Source organism: Oryzias latipes, chromosome 20 (genome assembly GCF_053564925.1).
Source record: "Oryzias latipes strain Hd-rR chromosome 20, Olatipes_Hd-rR_3.1".
NCBI lineage: Eukaryota > Metazoa > Chordata > Actinopteri > Beloniformes > Adrianichthyidae > Oryzias > Oryzias latipes.
The window spans coordinates 19,185,879-19,207,484 of NC_136256.1; the positions used below are offsets into that span (position 1 = coordinate 19,185,879).

Consider the following 21,606-nt stretch of genomic DNA (forward strand, 5'->3'; position numbering starts at 1 on the left):
GAATGCAGCAGCCTGTACAAAATCTTTGAAAGAAACAAGTCAAACCACAATTCTCATGTGTTTTCAAAGAAAAACCTGAGTAATGCCATTATTAATCTACTTTGCTGCAGGTCTTTTAGATGTACAACGAATTCCTCTAAAAAGTTTGTTTGGCATGAAAAATGAAAAAGCTGTGATTCTGCTGGAGGCTTGGTAATCTACTCCAGCAAATCACGTGCAGTCCCAAGTGAAAACGTCAACAGCGACAGACAAAAACAACAGGCTCAGAGGAGTAATGACTTCGAACTTTAGCAAAAATGTCATCTTAAAGATGTTCAATGGGGCAAAAAAGTATATAGTCACCACCAATTGTGCAAGTTCTCCCACTTAAAAAGTTTATTTGTAAGTTATGGTGGAAAATAAATATTTGGTCAATAACAAAAGTTCAACTCAGTTCTTTGTCATATACCCTTTGTTGGCAATGACAGCTGTCAATCGTTTTCTGCAAGTCTTCACAAGGTTTTTACAAACTGTTGCTGGTATTTTGGCCCATTCCTCCATGCAGATCTCCTCTAGAGCAGTGATGTTTTGGGGCTGTTGCCAGGCAACACAGACTTTCAACTCCCTCGAAAGATTTTCACTGAGGTTGAGATCCATAGAACGGCTGGGCCACCCCATGACCTTGAAATGCTTTTTCTGAAGCCAGTCCCTCGTTACCCAGGCAGTGTATTTGGGATTGTTGTCATGCTGAAAGACCCAGCCCCGTTTCCTCTTCAATGCCCTTGATATTCACATCAAATTTGCCACTAAATATAAACAAACACATTTATATGCACTGTAGCGCATATTAGCTGGAGAACCTACAGACTCAAATTTGGCCCTCGTCTTTGTTTTTTGTTTGTTAAGTTAAAAGAAATTATTGTATGTAGTTTTCCTTCTATTTTTTATTTTTATGTTTTTCATTTTTCGGCTGTTGTTAATTACTACTTACCAAAAAAAACAGCAAAACCCAAATTTGTTAAATCAAATTGTTGTTAAATCAACTTTAAAAACCCTAAAGACAATTGCCTTTGTGTTCTCCACGGTTAAATAACTCAATTCATGAAATTCTGAATAAACAAAAAATAAATCAAGCTTTTTGTGAGAATTGGGCCCTTCCTGCTGTCAATCACACCAGGTTCAGGTTGATAATCATCCGCAGCTGTTTTCATTTTAGGCAATTTCCGTCAGTGCATTTAAGTGTCTGTCCTTTAGGTTATCTGATTAGTCACTTTTTTCTTTGTTTCAAGGTTTTGTTATGTGCTGTATTTATTTCTGAAACATTTGAGTTTCCACTAGTGATGGAGAAACCAAAGCTTTCTGAACCACAAAACCAAAAGGAATCAAATCGTATTGAAATGGTTCAGAGTTGTGAAGCTCCTGATGCACTGAAACTAGTGACATATATTGACCAAACTACAAAATTGCTTCAGGATGGAACAAAAAAGAATAGTGTGACATGAAAGAGTGAGGTGTGTTAAGTCAAATTCAAACCAAAACAAATTTCTGGAAAAGAAACCTTGCTGGTATAAAAAAAACAAACAATTTCATTAAAAATAACTAAACTTAAAATGTGAGAAACATAACCATATTCACATTAGAACAAAAGGATGTTACAGCACATTTAAAATGAACATAATGAAAGCCAGACTTCTAAATAGGCTACGCTTATCTAGTAAACAGCTGTATATTATTGTCAGAGGAAACTTAGCAGGACTGTGACTGAGTGGACAAACAAATTCTAAGTTGAACAAAAAGATTGATTAAAAACCAAAAAAACCTTAATAAGAAAAGTAGCGATCCAACCGAAACAGAAAACCCAATCAGTGAAGTAATCAAGGATTTGAGAAAATGAGCTAAGAGCACCAAAACAATTCCCTCTGTTAACAGTAAATAAAATGTGGCCTCATTTTTTCAGTGCACTAGGGTCAGTTTAGAATGCAGATTGGTTAGCAATGTATTAAAACTTATTTAAGCACTTATGCATTTCTCATATGGTTTTAGGGCACCCCAAAAGGCCTGTGTGCATTGCTGTTTGCCACCACATTTAGGGCAGGGGTCTGCAACCTTCAACACTTGAAGAGCCATTTGCATTGATTTCTCACGGACCACAATCCAGAAGGAGCCATCAAGTCGTACTTAACCCCTTAGTAAAGAAAATACACTCATCTATTTTGTATGTTATTGTCACTATTATGATAAGATTTAAATCAATCAACGTTTTTCTTTTTGGATCAATGAAACATGAACCTTTTTTTTCAAATAAGTTTTCCAAACTTATGGCTGGTTGTTTTTAGAAGTACAAAACACTTGGCGAAAAAGTTAAAAATGCAAAAGGTGACATTATTAATATGGTGACATATAAGGTGACATTATTTTCCAGATGACTGCAGGAGCAAGAGCTTTGGGTTTTGTACCTCGCCGGAGTGACAATCAGGAAATGAAATCCACAAAAGTAAAAAAGGGTTTTGACATAACACAATGAGAACACATAAAACAGGACAGTATAGCTAACTGGAGAGAAAACATATTTACGAGACACACGCTTGATGAACCCCCAAGAGGCTATTAGAGCGGGGGGGGGCTGCCTGACATCTGCAGCATAAAATATCCAAACTAAAAAAACAACAACATTAGGGAACAATGGAGCAGAATATAATGGATGGAAATACAAAGAAACGAAGAAAGATAAGCATGGTGAGCATGTCAAGAGAGAAGGTCAGTGTGCTTATTGGTGTCATGGATGCCAGGCATTGTGGGCTATTTTTAGAAGCCCTTTTCGAAGCACATTTCACCCTATAAAAACCATATGAAATGGATGTTTAAAGGAAAAGAGAAAAAAGAAAAGTGCATGAATGTGTGTTCGTGATATGCAAGGAAAGCATGATTTCTTCTAACTGAGGAAGAACACTGCATTCGGAAAAAGGTCATGGGCTCAGATCCAGATGTTCCAGCCTGATATTTAAGGCAGACAAAAGAATTGTGTTATGAAGGTTAGCGGTTTCAAAAACTGTCTACAGCACATTTTTAAAAAATTTTTATAGTTCAAATGAATTTGTATCAATAGAATACATTTTCACAGTTTAAATTTTGGCACAGAGTCAGCGTTCTTGCCCCACACTGAGGAAGCTCTGATTCAAACCCCGGCTGGGCTCTTCTGTGAGGAGTTTTCATGTTCTCTCCATGCATGTGTGGGTTTTTCTCTGACTTCCTCCCACAGTTCCAAAAACATGCTTCATAGGTTAATTGGTATCTCTGAGTCCCCCTATTTGTGCATGAGTGGTTGTGTTGCCCTCCGACAGACTAGCAACCTGTTTAAGGTGTACCCCGCCTTTACTCGGCAGTATCCGGATTGGCTCCAGCAACCCTGTGACCTCAAAAGGGATCCTGCGAGTTCAGAAGATAGATGGATGGATAGATGTTAAAGTCCTTCTACCAACAGTTTGATGCCACACTGCAAAAAAAGCTTTAGTTTTTAAAATGTACACATATTGTAATTGTCAATAAGTTGTGCAACCCTGGAGTGTTTCAAGCTTTTAAACAAAATCCTTGTGTCACATTCCCATTGTATCTGATAATTTTTGATGTGTTTTTTTGTTGATGTTTTCTTCTTTTTTTGTGGGCAACACACTGCTGTTTCAGTGTAAAAAAAAGCAGAGCACACAAAAAAGTCAGCCAATAAACCAATAATTGAGTGATCATGTTACACTCCCACCAATTGGGAAACTAATGACTGAAATACATCACACACAGACAAAGGCTGGGGAATTAACTTCCATCAGACTTTTTCCACTACAAAAAACAAACAACTGCGGAAAACGAATTACGAAAATAATGAAAATAATGGATGAAGATAGAACAAAAATCTTATGTTGGCACAAATGAAACAAAATAAAAACTTAAAAATTTCATTGCCGAATTATTTAAAGATGGTTTTGAAACCTAATGTTCAGTTAAAAAATGAAAGGTTTGTGGAAATAATCAATAATTGACAACTAGGGTTTGGTAATTCGTAAAATTTAATACTATTAGTTAAATTTACTAATGACAGTAAATGGCAAACATTGTCTATTTAAAATCAAGTAACTACAAATTAATTTGATCAATTTGAATTTATTCAAATTCAACAAATAGGTTGATAGCCCTAGTTTTTGTTGCCAACGCTATCTTTGCACATAAAGAAGAGCAGAATTCTGTGTGATTTAATATTATTCATATTATGTATTGACCTTAGCATAATTTTCATTTACTATCTAGTTCTGTTTTTGTTTCCCTGTAATTTGAAAATATATTTAGCTTTAAAACCAAACAAATCACCATTTTTCTATTGAAATAAACAAGTGTGCATTAAATTTTAAGGAGTTGGACGATAAGTGCATTAAGGAATTTGTTAAAAAGGTGTTTCCCACAACAAAGCAGTTTTTTTTATATAAATTACAACAATTGATAAAACTGGCAGAAAGACAGGATCTTGTGCAGTTAAATTGTTAAAGTAAAATAACTGAGGATGTCTGTAAATGAGGCAGTGTGAGACGAGGCTCTCAGGCTTGTCTCCTGCAGGTTTTACCATAAAGCAACATTTTAACAGCAGGATCTAAGAATAACTGTGTCATGTAAGGAATGCAGCCACACTGGCCTATATAATCCTTAAGAATAGACTGATATGACACAATGCACACTTGAACAGTCTTCTATTTAAGCTCACAGGGCTGGAAAATGAAGAAAATGCTTTACGTTTCAAGACTTATAGGTAAAAAATGATCCACCTGCATTATGAGCTGAAGATCATTTCATTTTAACTTTACAACAAGGCAAAGTTGTTCCTCTGGTGTCACCCTGCTTCAAAAATGTCCCACGTTAGATTGACAAATTACCATAACAAGTTCACCATCACTGGGGAACTGCTGCATTTAGTCATTTTTATTGCCTTTATTTTGTAAAAGGTTTAAGGAGGGTTCAGGTAAATATAAAAGCAAATGCGACTATAGGAAATGAAGCGCGCACACAAGGCTACAGAACAAATAGGCCTGTCTGGCCAACAGTTTGTGGAAGACAGATGACAATGGCCCTTTGATGCTGGGCCCACAGAACACAAACAAAAACTCATCAGATTCATGCGCTCTTACTCATCCATTCTTTCCACATATATATGTGTGCCCATTTTTCTCTGTGTCATCAGGGATTTTGCGGTGGCAGAGATCGATGGGAAAGCAGAGGAAAGAATGGCTCATTTTCCAAAAACAGGGAAGAAAAAATATTTTTTTAAAACTTAAGTTGCAAGCATATTTGTCAAGTATTATCTTTATTCTGATCAGTTCAGTCATAAGCCTGTGTCCACAAATCCTGTTACTGTGACAGTGCAGCCAAGTAAAGCTTGTGTACAAGGCTGGTGGTTGTGTGACAGGAGTTGAAGAAGGAATGGTGACGTGTGAAGTTGAGAGGAAGATAACGGGCTAAGCATAAAGATAGATGCTATGATGCAGTGGTTCTCTGTCTTGGCATCTGCCACAGTTTAAGTTTTTGATGAGTTTTTGTTTGCGACAGATGAAAAACAGCACAATTTAACAGCAGACCCGCCCTATGGCAGTCATCTCTGCTCTGCGTATTTACCACAGCATGAATGGATTCAACTCCAAACCAAATTTCTGATAAAGTCATACTGCAATTAGGGCAATCTATGCTTTTTCTAATTGGCATGAAAGCCTCATTAAGATGAACCGCCCTGCATCAGCATCAGATGAGCATGAAGCTAAAGCATCCCCAAGGCACCGCAAGCTGTGCCATAAGCATTTTCTCTCTGACAGATTATTGTGAAGATCCTGTGTGTTTACAAGCTTGAGGGCTCATGGATGTAAACACAAGAAATCTGGGTTTCAGACTTGGCAAATGATCTAGCTTGTTCTTGATCACGCACAAGAACTTTTGAGCTTTTCTCTTTATGCCAGCACTCATGAACACTGTGACACAGGCCACGGCAGAGAACCACTGCAATATTCATGTGGATGCCGTCACACTGGGTATTGCAAAGAAATGGCAAATGAGGGGGAAGGGGGCACTGACAGACACATACTCTCTCAGCTGCAATTGTTTTTGGTCATTATCTATGACCTTTGAGCATGCTGACTGCAGAACGCAAGGTTATCTTCTCAAATACTTAGAGGAAAAAGAGGTCAGTGTGCACACAGTACATGCAGTGAATACAGCTGAAATTAAAGCCACGAGCGGCTTTGTATGGCCTACAGGCGCTACCCGCCCTTGCCACCCATCCTTGGCGCCCAGGTCTAGGTGCCATTGCCGCTCTCGTCACCCACCTTTGACCCGAACCCACTTGCTGAGCAGCCACTACTCACATCTAACTCCACTCTCTCTTTCTGTAAGGCTAACTGTGCATGTGGCTAAAAGTCCTAGCATTGTGATCAGCATCATTTAACCCTTGTGCTATCTTAGATGACCCAACCCTTGCATTGACATGTTATCCCTACCATGACAAAGGTGGATAAAATTGGAAAGATTTCATGTCATCCATGGACACCAGTGAAGATCACAAATCATTGAAGAAAAAAGGTTCAATGCACTGTCTAGTGGGTCTAGATGACCCAACTCCCAATGGTAAAGTGCCTAGGATAGCTCAAGGGATACTGACTTAGAAAAACCCATTGCTTAAGATGCTAATACTGGTAAGAGCTGCTATAAGTTGATGTAAAATCCACTTTTTTTCAAAATGGCGGCTTTTTTGTTGGTTTTATATCCATAGCAACCATATCATGTTTTGGTCGACTGGGGATAATGAACAGATCGACATGAGTTTCAGACCAATCAGAAAAAGTAAACTTTAGGATTTCCTTAGCAACTGAGGTTTTTTGCTAATCACGCCCACATTCCTCATATGTTCATAGCCAATGTTATATCAATTTGTTCATTTCTAGCTATGGATGCATGCCATTTTTTACAGTATTCCGCTAAAAATGTGCGAGTAATAGGAGAACGCCACTTTTGCAAACTCGACACGAACAGTATTGTCCTTGCAGTCCCTGACTGCAGCTGGCCATTAAAATAATGAAACAAAGCAGATACAAAACAGAAGTTTTTGCGGTTAGGACCAACTATGTCTTTGTTTGTATTTTGTGTTTACACACTGGTCATGTTTTTTGGGCTTATTCCTTTTTTTGAGGTTTTTTTCGTCGTTCTGAAAACAAAATGACTACCTTGACCGCTGCTCTAATAATACTCTAATAGTACTCTAGCTTTAAGAACAGATGTGTTTTTGCCTTTGGACATATATAGAAACTTGTTTTGTATCCTTCTGTCGACGAGAATTCAGTGGAACTCCAATAAAATTCATCACATAAAAAGGTGATTAGTTTTACCTTTTTACTACGGTCTAGATCTTCTCATTCTTGTTGAAATTAAGACAAAATAATCAAAATACCCTGAATTCAATAAAACAATAAAACTTACAAAAACACAGAATGTTGTTGGTTCTACATTATAAAAATGTGTTTTTTGATTACAGCAGAAATCTATTGGGACATTTTTAAATTCTTTGTATCACACTAAGATCGTAAATTCTCCTAATATTCACAGAATGACTTGTCTTAAGACTTTCAGAAGGGTATCTTTTTGAAAGTTTTCTAAAATAACATTGTTTGTTTAGGTTTTTTAAAAGGTTTACTCTTTCATCAGTCCTAATACTTAAAGAATCTCTCAAAACGGAAGTAGCAATGAGGATTATAGGTTAAAAACCCACTTTGATCATCTTTCGATCTATTTTTAAAGCTTTCCCAGCAGTCTTTAAATTATAGTTCTGACATTTTTAGCCAATTTAAAAAAACTGTGTCGCATAGGACATAGTTTCTTTAGAGTGACAGGAGTTCAATTGAAATTCACCTCCGAGTTGTGGGCGGGACCGTTGGCGCAGGGCAACCCCGCTTTTCTCGTCATCGATCTGTTTACACTGTCATAAAAATGTACACAGATCTAGTCGTCTGCAAGTGGATGCATCAGATTGTAGCAAAGCAGGGAGCTTCCGTCCTGCCCATCTATTTTCTACATAACAAATAAGCTCTTTTTCCATAGGCCTTTTTTCATCTGCTCCTGATTCACAACAGATTGACTAAAGGAATACGAAGAGAGACAATTTTAAGCTTAATTTTCGTAATATATGTTGTCCATCATCAGAAAACTGCCACAAAAACATGTTAAAAAGAGCAGGCCTTTGATTTGATATCTAGGTATACATTAACTTCATGTTCATGTAAAGGAGGGTCACTGGATCAGCCAGAAAGAGTAAAGGGAAAGAGCTTTTAAGTTTTATTTCCTCCCCTGCTGTATACCTTGAAGGTTCATAGCATTTATTAATGTCAGCTCTTCATTAATGCTGTTTCCCATAGGGTTAGAGTATATTTGCACATTCAGACCATAAAAAGTAGAATTTGCAACTAATTCTTTAAAGCACATGTTGTAAATTCTACGGACGTTTTCACACTCCAGCATGCAGTTCTTATCTCTGGCAGAAAAAAGCAGAAAGATAAGGGTTTAGAGGGGGAAAAAAGCCCTCCCTTTTGCTGACTGGAGGAAAAATTCCCTGCTGAAGCTCATTTTCTTAAAGACTATCATGTTTCACAAAGTGTCGAAGTAAACAGAAATAGAGTGTGAAGATGCTATTCCTGTGGCTGTTTGGTGACGTGAAAAATGATCTAAAGAGACGACAAACATGCGAGAGCAACACAGCAACAGGAAAAAGAAAAAACAGGAGATGCATGTATTCATTCATTCACCATCAACAAGTCTAGAAAGCATCCGGAAGGTCCAGACAAAGTAAAAGCTGTCATATTAAACTCAGATGAACTCTCACCCCAATGGTGCTCACGGAGCCTCACTCTCTGTTTACAAATGAGTCAATGTGCTGCTCTGATACATTCCTTAACTGCCTGTTTTAATCCCCTTTGATTCAGGGAGAAATGACTTCCTTTGCAGAAGCCCCTAACAAACAGCGCCGCAGACAGATGGGACGGAGACACTCCTGTTGTCTTTGGATCACCGGCTGTTTCACTTTCAAATGGGCTGTGTGCTGTGGGATTAGGGTGCTCACACATATTTGCAAAGGAATGCCATGGAGGTACAAGCTGTGTATCAGGGAACTCATGTAGATCCCACTTTAGAACATGCACACATCCATTACATTTAGAGATTTCTCAGTTTCAAAGTATCATGTGAAGGAGGAAAGTCCACATTTATAGTTTTTGTTTATTCTGTCAATAATTGTGTTCAGAAACATAACGATAAAAGCCTTTTTAGAACGTTGTATTCATTTTGGCACACTGTGCATTTACTTTTTTAATATACCAAGAAAGTGCAAGTCAACAGATATAAAAACAACTATTCAACTTGCATAGTGGATGTTTGCCTCATAAACAATTAAACATGAACAAAAACAAAATGATTCACTAATGAAATTAATAATCAAATAAATAAATTTCACTTAAGATTTTAGGTCATGAAATAAACTTTTCTTTGCAGGTTTTTGCATCATGATGTAAAAAAGGTATTTTTACATCAGCTTGTCTGCAGTAATATAATCAAAGCAAGCTTATTGAACACACATTGTTTTACACTGATGCATAAGTAATTTAAAAAATGTATATATATTTTTTAATAAATAACTGGAAAATATGCAGGTTCAACTAAACTTGTAATCATGACGACAAGACGACAAGCAAACAGGGACCCCACCTTCAGTACTGATTAAACAACAAAGGAGATCAAAAACCCTCCTAATGTCTGCTGGGAAATCTTGATTAAACAAGGTGAGCAGAATCCGGTTAAGTATGCAGTGAAGCACAGAGTAAGCTTCGTTTAAAACATGGGAAATGGGAGCAGAGAGGCATGGAGTTGGAGGCCTGGAGAGGTGCACAACCATTGATATGCAGCAAGTGTGTGCACACAGACAACATCCGAAGGGCCACTACTTCTGCACCGCAGAGAAAATGGAGTCCTTGCATTAGCATTTTCTGCTAATTGTTATTCATTTAGACTGGCTCTATTTCCCAGGGCGTTAAGTCAACACATGAGCTTACTGCATTATATTTTTCAGCATGGATGCACTTCAAAAAAGAAGTTTATACCCACAATAATGGGTAAAAAAAACTGAAAAGCCCACTCAGATGAAATTTCTTTTTTTTTTGTTTGTGTTCTTGTGGCATTTTTCTGATGATATAGGACATGTCTAAAGAAAATACATAATAAAAATTCCATTTCTGAGTATTTCTTCATTCAAATCGTGTGAATCAGGAGCAGACGAAAAGAATGCCTTTGGAAAAAGCTTGTACGTTAGCTATGAGGTAAAAGCTACAATCTACCAGCTCCCTGCTTCGCTCCATTCCGATGCATTTACGTCTAAACAACTAGATCCATGTACGTCTTTGTTTTCCTCCTCTCCAATATTTTTCGCTGTTTTGTTATACCAATAAAAGTATTTAAAATTGATTACAATTGGCGCCGATTTGGCCTTTTTAAATGAGAAAATGTGTAGCTTAATTAATGTGAACAACTCTACAGGATCAGACCACTCTAATGAAAATTCAATGAAATGAACGAGAATATGTTTGTACTTGTGTGAGAATTTCTCAGGAAAGATTTTATCTTGGCAGCTAACTACAAAAAAAGCATGGTGCCTGACTCCACATATGTTTCAACTTCAGATTTTCTTTTGTCAGTAATCACAAAATTAAATTTCTTTAAATAAAACCTTTTATTATTGAGGACTTGAACAAATCATCCCCAACCTATGAGCAGTAACTTTGATAGTTAACATGGCTCCTGACACATTTAGTCAAGTTCTGTTTTTGTCTTTTTATCTCCATCCTGCACAGCTTGCATTCATAATTATCCATGCAATGTCCTGTCACGCTCACAAACATCCATCTGGATCTCACAAGGATTAGTTAATCTTTTATCATGAATCTCTAATGTAAATAAATCTGTTTGTGTGCTTGATTTTTCTTCTGGCTCTGAGGCTTGCAGTCCAATCACGTACAGAATGTATTTCAGTTTCCCTCTGACTCTGAACAAAATAAACTGGATAGAAAGGGGAAAAAAACAGCTGCTTGTGCAAAAGTATGACTACATTTAAGTAAATCCAACATAATTTAAATTTAGATTAAAAAAATAATTTGCGTTTTCTTTAGAAGTTTTTCCTACTGAGAAGGAGGGTCTAAGGGCAGGTATGTCCAGTTTAGCTTAGTCTGTAGTTTAGTTTAGCAATCAGCTATTGTTTTTTATTACTGATCCTATGTTTTTTACATTGACTGAAGCCCATGCCGACAACTGTATTATTATATTGGGCTATATAAATTGGAATTGAAATAATTTACTTTTATGTGGTTTGTTTTCAAATAATCTCTTAAATATACATATTTTTTGTGAAAATGTGTTAGAAATTATTTTATAATTGGTTTCTTAATAGGATAAAATGTACCAAGTAATTCACTAATGTGTATATATTTAAAGACGCCGTTTCCTCCATTTTACATACATTTCCAGAATTTTTTATTTTACAAATTTAAATTTACATTTTGATCATTTTAGTACAATTACACCATTTTTTCAGTTGTTAGTGTGTAAAGTAGTAAGTAACCTTTCACGGAGAAGTTTGTATCTGCATTTTACAACACACAAAGCTTCACTTGTATAGAATTGTGCAAAAAAAAACATTTTGACCGTTACATTATTGAGTAAAATCAGGTTAGTTTTTTAGCTTGACAAAACTAAAAGGTGACAGAATTTTAGAATTAATGAAGAAAAAAACCTTTTACATCTGAAGAGGCTGACAGGTGAGTAAAATGCAAAAAGAGAAATTCCTGCGACAAAACCTTCCAAAGCTGCAGAGGTTTTACCCTGACAAGAGATCAGAGGCGATTGCAGACAGTGTGGGGTTCATACTAAGCTCTCAATCACTAAATGTCACATTCTGGAAGAACTTTAAGAGAAAACAAGGTGAAGAAACCTTAAATTGCGACGTTGAGTCTGAATGAAAGATACCAAAATTAATTCTCAGTCAGACAGCAGAGATGTGGTTCTTTCATCTGTCAGTCATACATCTTCTCCTTTCAGCCCGTCAGGATATAAGTGTGTGACTGCTTGCAATGTGAGGCAACATCCACCAATCAGGAATAAGACGGCGAGCAAAACCCCATGTTGCAGTGATGTACAGGAATAAGAAAGGGTACATGATGCAAAACCTAAATTAGTTTAAGTTAGAAGTCAGTGAGCATGAGTCCCATGATTTTCTCATAATTTCCAAAAGGTCAAAAATAGCTGCAAATATAAAACCAATGCTGTTCAACCTTTGATGATTCTAATGCTCTAAAAAGGCTGAAGTGTCCAATGGTTTTCAGCATAACTGCTGACTGACCGAAGAGTCTGCAGCTTTTATTTGCATTTATATTTTATTCATCCTTTTTCATCACTTACTGAGCCACAGGCAGCTCCTACACAGCTCAGTGGGATTCCTTTTGGTTGAAAATGACAGAGAGGTGGATATCTCACTAACAGGAGAGCTCTTTCAGGTGTCCTGCTGCGGTGACAGAAAAGAAAGAAAGAAGGAAAAAAGCTCATAGCAACATCTAGTGTTCTGTCTGCAGGACTTTAAATCAAATTCCAGCAAAAGTAATGAAGCTTTGCTAACATCTCGTTTCCAGCAGGTAACAACTGAAACTGAACAACTTTTCAATGTCTGAACTGATTGTATTGCAGTCATTGTTGCTGCTGTGTATTGTGCAAAAGGTGTAACACTGAAAAGCCTTTGCTTGAATGCTACTGCGTGAACAAAACTTTTTTAAGCAGAAATCACATTTTTACAACTGTATGATATGCATTTAAATGACATGTATGTGTGACAACACACCGAGCTCTGCAATATGTGGTCAAGCGACCACTACCAATGAAAAGTCTGTGCACGGTTCTGGCTTTCGCATTCAAAACTCGTGGTGAGAATTAAAACCATGGAACTTAAACCAATTAGGGACTCGGATTTGGCACGAATGGATGGTGTCCTTTTTAATTCACAAGCGACAACTGTTTGAAAATTCATCATGGGGGAGAAAATATTAACTGGGGTTCTGGTCCAGTTGGAATGATATGACACAAATGTCTTATATCGGAATAGAGCTGTAAAAGAAAAAGCTTGGAGCAAGATTTACACCGCTTTGACATTTTGCACTAAGCCTCTTCCAACTGTAAGTACTTGTACTACAGTTGTACTTACAGTACAGTAATGTAAGTACATGAACTAATAAACAGTAGAAAAAGAAAAAGCCCCTTCCTGTTTGTCGAGTGTGAACACCATAGGCTAAGCGTGCATTCTAGAATTTGCTCTGTGTTAATGTAGCATAAAGGCTTTAATCTGGTCATGTGTGGAAGATCTACCACAAAAGCAGCCTAAGTAATGCAGAGTTAAGCTGGTTCTCCTGTCTGTTAAAAGATTTTGTCAATATAGTATCCCTTTCTGGGTCTGAGACTGATTTAAATCTAAAGATCAAATTGGCAAATGGGCATGTTTGGACATAAGCCAAAAAATATCCCTTAAAATGACATGTTCGCTCTTGAGAACGATTGCAAAAAAACACAGATGTTCACCGAACATAAACAAGGGCTTTAATTTAAGTTTGTGTGTAACAGACTGCTTGGTACAACAACCAAAGGAGATTAAAATCAACTCTATGCTGCAGGATTGCCACATCAGCTCTAAAAGGCTAAAAATGACCCATTATACAAAGTGATGTGTTAGCTGTCTCCATCAGGAAATGACATGACAGAGTGCACACCTTTGTCTGTGCACCCTCTCTACAGTAGGATACACAACTGGCTATTAAATGTACTCAGAGGTGCAGCTGATTCAGTCACACCAGCCTACGCACAGACATGGGGGAGGCTCAGAGTCTGAAGCCTGACCAGTGAAATTCGAGTCATTAATGACTCACAGCAATCTGCAAAAGAACACACAACTGATGTGAATTAACACACCCGCAAGAGGGAAGACACCTGCTGGACACGAGTGATCGCTGCACAAACCGTGACCTATGCGGAAAAAAAGGCTTTTTTTAAATGATCAGGAATGATGCTAACAACCCCAAAGCTATAAAAATGAGAATTTTCTCAAATTGGTCCCAAACAAAGCCATCAGCTACATCCACATGAAAGTCAACCTGTCTAAACTGAAACAAAAATGTGTTCTGTGTGAACTTCTTGTACGAGGCTCCATATGAACAACTGCTGTCGCCCCTGGCTGTGTATCAAATCACAAACAAAAGTTATGGCTGGTGCCTCCTCTGTCAGCCCAGCTTGGCAGGAGACAAGGCCACAACGGAGGTGGAGAAGAGAAGGAGCTAAAGGAGGGAAAGCGGATGATTAGTGGCTGCTCTTCCTGCGCCTTGAGCTCATAAAATGAAGCTGTTTCAGATACTCTTGATTTTTTACTAAAAAACTTCCTGTAAGTACTCAGTACTGTTCAGACACAGTGTTTTTACCATTTTAGGTGCTTAATGACATAGTAAAAAATTACGTTACCACTGCAGAAAACACATATTCTGCACGTGTTGTTGTTTTTTTACCGCTGTATAGCGCAGTGTGATAAATGAGAAGAGATACTACATTTGTCACCTGCTGAAGCTTGCAGCTCCAAGTTGGAGCTCTTTACTGGAACAGAGAAAAAAGATTCAACAATAATTTTTACAATGCTTTGTCAGACAGGTGACTAAAATTGTTGAAACCAAATTACAGAGTCCCATAAACATGTGGACGTCTCATTAAAACTCAGACCTCTGCGTGGGAAATAGATATCTTTGTTAGCCAGGTGCTCCAAGGTAAACCTTTGTTGTCTGAAACTTGTCTTGTTCACCCCAGCAGATAAAAATACATCTACTGGAATGACAAAAAGAGATCATACGGACCTGCTGTCTCCGCTGGCTGCACCTGCTGGAATTTGCACCATTATTTTCCCCTTTACATGACTTTGAAGTTGCACAAGATGTCATAGAACTACATTTTTGCTACAGCCACAGGAACATATAAGAGAAAATTCCTCCTTTCTAATATTTACAAAAACATTTTATTTAAATGTTTTTTTTCTTATTGGTCAGATCATTTTGTCACCCAGAATTCAGGAGGTTTTTCCCACAACAGTGTCCCCAAGGGAAAGGAAGTTATATTACACTACAAATCAAATTCCGGTAGCATAATCTCTGACTTCTTTGACTCCCATCCATTTGTATGCTTTATCAAGAAATGTCAACTGAACTGGAGTTTGCAAACATGCTTCTGTCCTGGAGTCCAAGAATTCACTGTCTGATCTGAAAGTCAGCCGACAGCTGCTCTCTGTGGCTTACAGGCTGCTCTCAGGAGGCCCTGCTAATTTCTCTGCATCATTAGATGCCTCCTCTGAGAGACCTCCACAGCTTGGCCTTCCAGGCTGCCCGCAAGAGTGGCCCTATCTGCCATTGGGACATCACCCTGGAGTGATCTGCTCATCTTTGTCTATTTATATTCTGCACAAAATTAGCAGCTTGTCCCCACAAAGAGGCGATAAATATGCTGCCATGGTGCACACATCTGAAAACTGTCCAGGGATAAGAAAAAATACTGAAAAAACCGAGGATGTTATCTTCCAAAAGTTAGAGGTAACTCAATTTGAAGGTGCTTCTGGGTCTACAGATAAAGAAACACTGTCAAATGGGAGCTCCTGTGTCTTAATAGGCATTGCTTTCATAAAATACCAGCGTTGTGTATGACATATGCAATACATTGCATGTAAAACATATTACTTCTTGGCCACGATTTTAAGTGAACAGATTTCAGAGTGCGTGCCTCGCTCGTGTCCTAAGGCTTCTGGTTCATCAGCTACTTGGCATTTAGAAACATGCAGGTCTGTTGCAAGAACCAAATTAACCATGTAATCTGCATATGTCTGTGAGTGCAGACTTGTGTGTGTTTACCACGCAGCAACAACACTGTGACATCTCCAGAGTTCAGTTGGGCTCTCATTCAAACTACAGCAGACTGTTAATGTGGCCTAAAAACTGCAGTGTGTGTTTGTTTAACCAGGATGAGATTTATGCAGGGTTTTTTTGTATCACTTGTATGTCCACATAAAACCTGCAGTTACACTGAAAATCCTGACACACTTTTCTTTGAATGACCATTGTTCATAGAAACCCAGTTGGAACACATTCAGGTCAAACTTTTGTGGTGGAATGGGAATTTTATTTGCATGTGTGTGAGTCTCTCCTGATTGCATGTGTGTTTGTGTACATGTATGGTACAGTTTAGGCCCGCAGCAGAGGCCATAATCCCCTCACAGCCATGCTTTAGGAAAAGATTATAAATGTGGCGGGAGCAGTTTGTCACTTTAGTTTACTGCTATTGCCCTGCACGCAAACGCAAACACGCTGTGGGTAAACTTTAGCCTGAAGACTCTATAATGCAAAGAGCAGTCCATTTATGCAGATTAGGCACAAAGAGGTGCAGAATGCAAATGTGGAGAAGGGAGACAGTAGGTGGAGGGAGATTTCCTACAAGAATGCAACTTAGAAATAAGAGGAAAGACACTTAGATAAATGGGATTGAAATTAAGAAAATTATGATGTTTAGCAAGCTAAACAAAGAATCCAGGATAATTGAAGTGGATCTCTTTCTATATAATTTCTTTATTACACTGCAAAAATACACCCATTAGTAATATTTCAAAAATCCACAATATTTGGAAAATCTTATTCAAATAACCAAAATAATCTGCCAGTAGGGAAGGAAAAATGGTGTTGGTGACAAGAATTCTTATTTAAAAAAATATGAATTCTTATTCTTATTTTTTAGAAATACTAAAAAAAATATTTTTTACAAACAACAATCATTTTGATGTAGAAAAACATTTTCTTGCAAACCAGAAAATAATACATTTTTTATACAATGGTCTTTTTACTTTTTTAAGATTCAGTTTTTGCAGTGTGGAACATTCTGTCCTTCTTTTCTTACAGATTTACATTACTTTTCTGGTGCAGCTTCAGACCACATTTGTTATCTGGGAGTGACTGTACAGCCGTTTGGCCTTTAATTTAAGGATGTCGCTAATTTAACCAGACTGAAAACCATCACGTGTCATCATACAAGAGTAGAAAACTCTGAGCTCTTAATGCTGTTCTTCATTCAAAGTCCATTTTTTGTTGTCTAGTTGTTATGGTTGGGATTTATTAAGAAATCGTTAATATCACCTTGCTTTGCTTAGATCTGTGCATTTTTCAGAGCATCCATGTTTGACTTCAGTCACTAAGTGCGCCCATGTGTGCCATGACTGCAAATCTGCTTTTCCTCAGTGAATCACACTTGGGAACAGCATGGCCATGCCACTGTGATGCTGACCACAACACGAACTGAAAGTATTTCTTAAATGAGCTAATCTGGCAACAGGCTTTAAATGACTGTCTAATAAGCAGACTGAATGTACAAATGGCTATTTTTACATGTAGCTGGTGGATGTTGTGACACAAGACTCAACTGTTCGCACTGAGGACATTACTGAGCCACAGGGAGAAAGACAAGCATCAAGAAAGACAGACAGGGAAGAGGAAGAAAGCAGGAGGAGAGAAGATCGATGCAAAGCTCGCCACCTCTCTTGACTGCCTTCATCACTATCCTTCATCGCCCAGCTCATTCGTGAAAGCAGCAAGCTGCTGTTCAAGGCTCTACTGTCATTTTTTTTCTTCATATTTGTAAATGACATTCTACTCATAAAAACCCTCATATATTTCTTTGACTTTTAAGGATAATTAGTTTAATGGAACAGAAAAATGTATTTCCACAATGACAGAATATAATAAAAAAAGACTTAACACTAAGCATACGCCTGACGGTTCCCAGCAGGAGACCTTCTTTCAATCTCGCCTTTTCTCTATTTATTTCAGTGTTTCCAGCTGTTTTAACCACTTCCAAATACTATTTTTACTTGACGGTTTTTCTTTCTTCTTATTGATCAATCTGCTTTGCTAAAATATGAAGTAATCAAAACAGTTTTACAATTTGGAACAAAATAAATCCATAAGAAGCCTCAACTACACAGATACTAGCATCGCTGACTCCATTTCAGTGCCTCTCCCTCTCATTCATTCACTTTCCTCCTCACATTTCTCTCATTTTCTTGCCCACTTTTCCTAATTTGTCTTCCCTTTTAATCAGCCCCCCACGAAAATCTAATTTTTCCACCCTCAGCCTCCCTTCACTTCCAAGTCCCCCATCCTTCAATCACCCAAAATGCCTCTCAAATGTGTTGCACCCATTCATTCTTCTGTCATCCCTGCTGTGGGTATGTTACAACACTAACCTGCCCTTCTGGCATGCGGAGCAGAGCCAAGCTTTGTCCTTCTTGCTGTAGGTGCAGCAGGTCTTGCAGACGTTGTACTGGCAGTCCAGGCACTGGCGCTTCGGGTTGAGCAGAAAGGTGAAAGGAGCGCAGCAGCGGATGCAGCAGTGCTCGTTGAAACGCTGCTGCTTGGAGAGGATGGAGCATCTGCTGCCTTCCTCTGCCAGTTCCTGCTTCATTTCACTGCCAGAGAGAGAGAGAGAGAGAGAGGGAGAGAGGGGAGGGGGAAGGGGGAGGAAAAGAGAAAAGGTCGGTGAGCGCCTGGTTGGTTGTCAAGTGAAAGCTGCACAAGAGACAATGCCGAATAATTACAGGAGCTCTGGAAAATGACAACCTCAAAGGGGAGCAGGATATAGAAACAGTATAGATTGACGGGTGGAGGGGTAACATTTTGGATGAAAACATCTTCTCCCTTCCCATGCCTCCCCCACTCTCACAACGAATTGAACCTGATGGCTGGCATTTCGGTACGGGAGGACCTGTCATGCCTTGTTTGCCTGTATCAGTCACAACACAGCTGAGGCAAGCCTCAGTCTGCTGCCTCCAATAATTCAACTCTGTTATTCCTTAATTAAAGTGTTTTGACAGAAAATAGGCATAAATAGCATTTAAGTTCTGGTTCATTCACAGGATGGAACACAGAGAGAAAAACTAGCATCCTCACTGTCAAGGATCCTGCAAACACATAGGAAACTTTTAGACATCGGTCCAATTCATAAAAGCTTCAAGCCAAAAAAGAGAAGGAGTGTGACTGTGAATGCCATTAGATTAGATTAGATTAGATTAAATTAGATTAGATGACTTTATTAATCCCACAATGGGGAAATTCATTTATCTGTGGCAGCAACAATGACATTCAGAAATAACATCAAAAAAGGACATCAAAAATGACATTCATATTGAATAAATAAATAAATATTAAATAAATACAGCTGCGAAAGTGTAAAAAACATGTGATCCACTGCAAACACGTGATCAACTGTAAAAAACATGTAAAACTTTTTTTTTTTAAATACAAAAATAAGTAACTAATAAAGTACACACCAAAACCGTTCAGGAACAATAACAATTTGGAAACAGCAACAACTGCAACTAAAGTAAATGAATAAATGAGTGAAAGAAAGAAAAAACACCCCTGGGACCGTGGAGTGTCACTGTAACACGGTGTTGTACAGTCTGATTGCTGTTGGGAGCCATATTGGTATACTTGAAAGCCATATTGCTTTCTTTAACTTTTCACAATTACTTGATCAAACTCTCCTAAGGTATGTGTGTAACATTAAAGTTCAGATCACTGAAGAAGAAAAACCATCTGTACTTACTGTGATTCATGAGTCTATATATTGGTTCTGCAGTCCTTTTTCAAAACCCTTCTTCAACTAGAAGCCAGCCAGAGTCTTTGATTGTCAGCTTGATGTACAAAAACAGTGAAGTGCAGACAGCGGCTCCTTCTTTGGGATCATGCATAATCACACAATTGACAGGTGCAAGGTAAACACGCTTCAAGACCGGAGGATAAAAAAACAAACAAGGGGATCCAGACAGTTCAGAAGCAGCGGGTCCTGAAGGACACAATTGGCTTCCTGAGTGTGAAGTGAGACTTATTTTACTGTAAAAACGAGGGGAAAGGAAAGGTAGGCAGCCGAGGAGGCTGCAGCACAAAAGGTGAAGTGTTTAATAATGTTTTTTTTTACACTTGACAGCTGTGCTCCTTACTCAGTGAAATAAAATCCTAAACAGGAAGCCAATTTTTCATCCAATAACATGATGTTTCAAGCTACAAAAAAAAAAAAACATGCTTATTTGTCAAAGTTGAGATATGAGCCTCACTTAATGGACTGTCTAATTTCAAGAAAATGACACATTCTGTGTTTAAGCACCATGTCTCCTTCCATTAATGCCAATAGGAACAGATTCTTAAGAGTCACTGACGTATCAGTGTCTGAGCAACTGAATGCTAAATGTCACTTCAACAGATTGATGAGGTTGTGGGTCTTCTCTCCAAAGCATAGCAGACAGGAAATGATAAACAGAGCTTGTTTACTAAATCAGCAGATTTATCTGTCTTCTGTCAGCATCATCCCTTTCCTTTTGCCACATGTGGCAAAAACAACTAAAATGGTCATAATACCTACATTTCATTGAGCCTGAAAGCAAACATTAAAAACACTACTCACAAGAAGTCTACAATATTTAGATGAGCTTCTCCTATTTGGTCTGAATTTTAATTAAATAAATAAAAGTTCCTTTTAATGTTACTAATAATGAATGAGATGAAACCCCGTTTTCATTAGTTGAATCTATTACCCCCATAATTAGGACAATAATGAAGATGACCCCAAATAACAAAAATGGACCATATCATTTGTGGGTATTTCTACTATTTACTACAATGGCGCTTTGACAGTCTCGTGCTCCTCACTAGCCTCATGATGTTGTTCTGAGGCAATGTGTTCAACGGGGTACCATCCTCCAGTCTCTGCTTCAGCTGGTCCCAGACTTGCCCTATGGCGTTCAGGTCAGGGTACATTGCTGGCCAAACCATATGAGAAACTCCCACTTCCTGAAGTGGAGCTGTGACAATTCTGGATTGATGTGGTTTTGTGTCTTGATGGAAATCTGCTGGAGACACTTTGAGACACACCAAGCCAAGTTCACCTGCAACATCTGACTGCTTACTGCCAACCCAAAGGTGATCTATGGCCAGGTGGCGCTGCCTGTCCGTTAAACATCTTTATGTGTTCATGGCTGTTTGAATGATTAACTTTAACAGCAATATCGGGCCCCTTGCACAGTGCGCAAGAGTTCAGGGAGGTAGAAAAAAGGGAAAATCCATAAGACACACCTGCATTTCACATACTTTACCCTTACTTACCTCTACTTGTTGTTTACATGTTTGCTACAAGCTGTTACCTGGAGTATGCATGTGAGAAGAAATGTGCATGAACATTTCCGGCCAGTGGTTTAACGAAGGGTATACAGTCTTGATATTTTCTGCAGACCACCTATGGGCCCTTTACACATTTGTTTATTTTTTTGCTCACTGTCCACCCCAAAGGGCAGTTATGACTAAGGCTTAAGCCACCAAAACCAACACAACCTCTGTCTATCTGCTTATATTTGTAGCTACAGATCACAGTTTTATTTCTAAATAATAAATAGAATAAATAGATTGCAGCTCA

The 21,606-nt window shown here is 38.2% G+C and overlaps 1 protein-coding gene across 8 annotated transcripts in view; it reads right to left on the reverse strand.

The window, feature by feature from the left end:
- myripb (myosin VIIA and Rab interacting protein b) overlaps positions 1-21,606 on the reverse strand; it is a 112,177-nt gene that overhangs the window by 36,883 nt on the left and 53,688 nt on the right. For all 8 annotated transcript variants that reach the window (XM_011488855.4, XM_011488853.4, XM_011488854.4 and 5 more), the window contains exon 3: positions 18,386-18,607. In XM_011488855.4, coding sequence (XP_011487157.2) covers positions 18,386-18,607 — 222 coding nt within the window. The remainder of the gene's footprint in view (positions 1-18,385; positions 18,608-21,606) is intronic.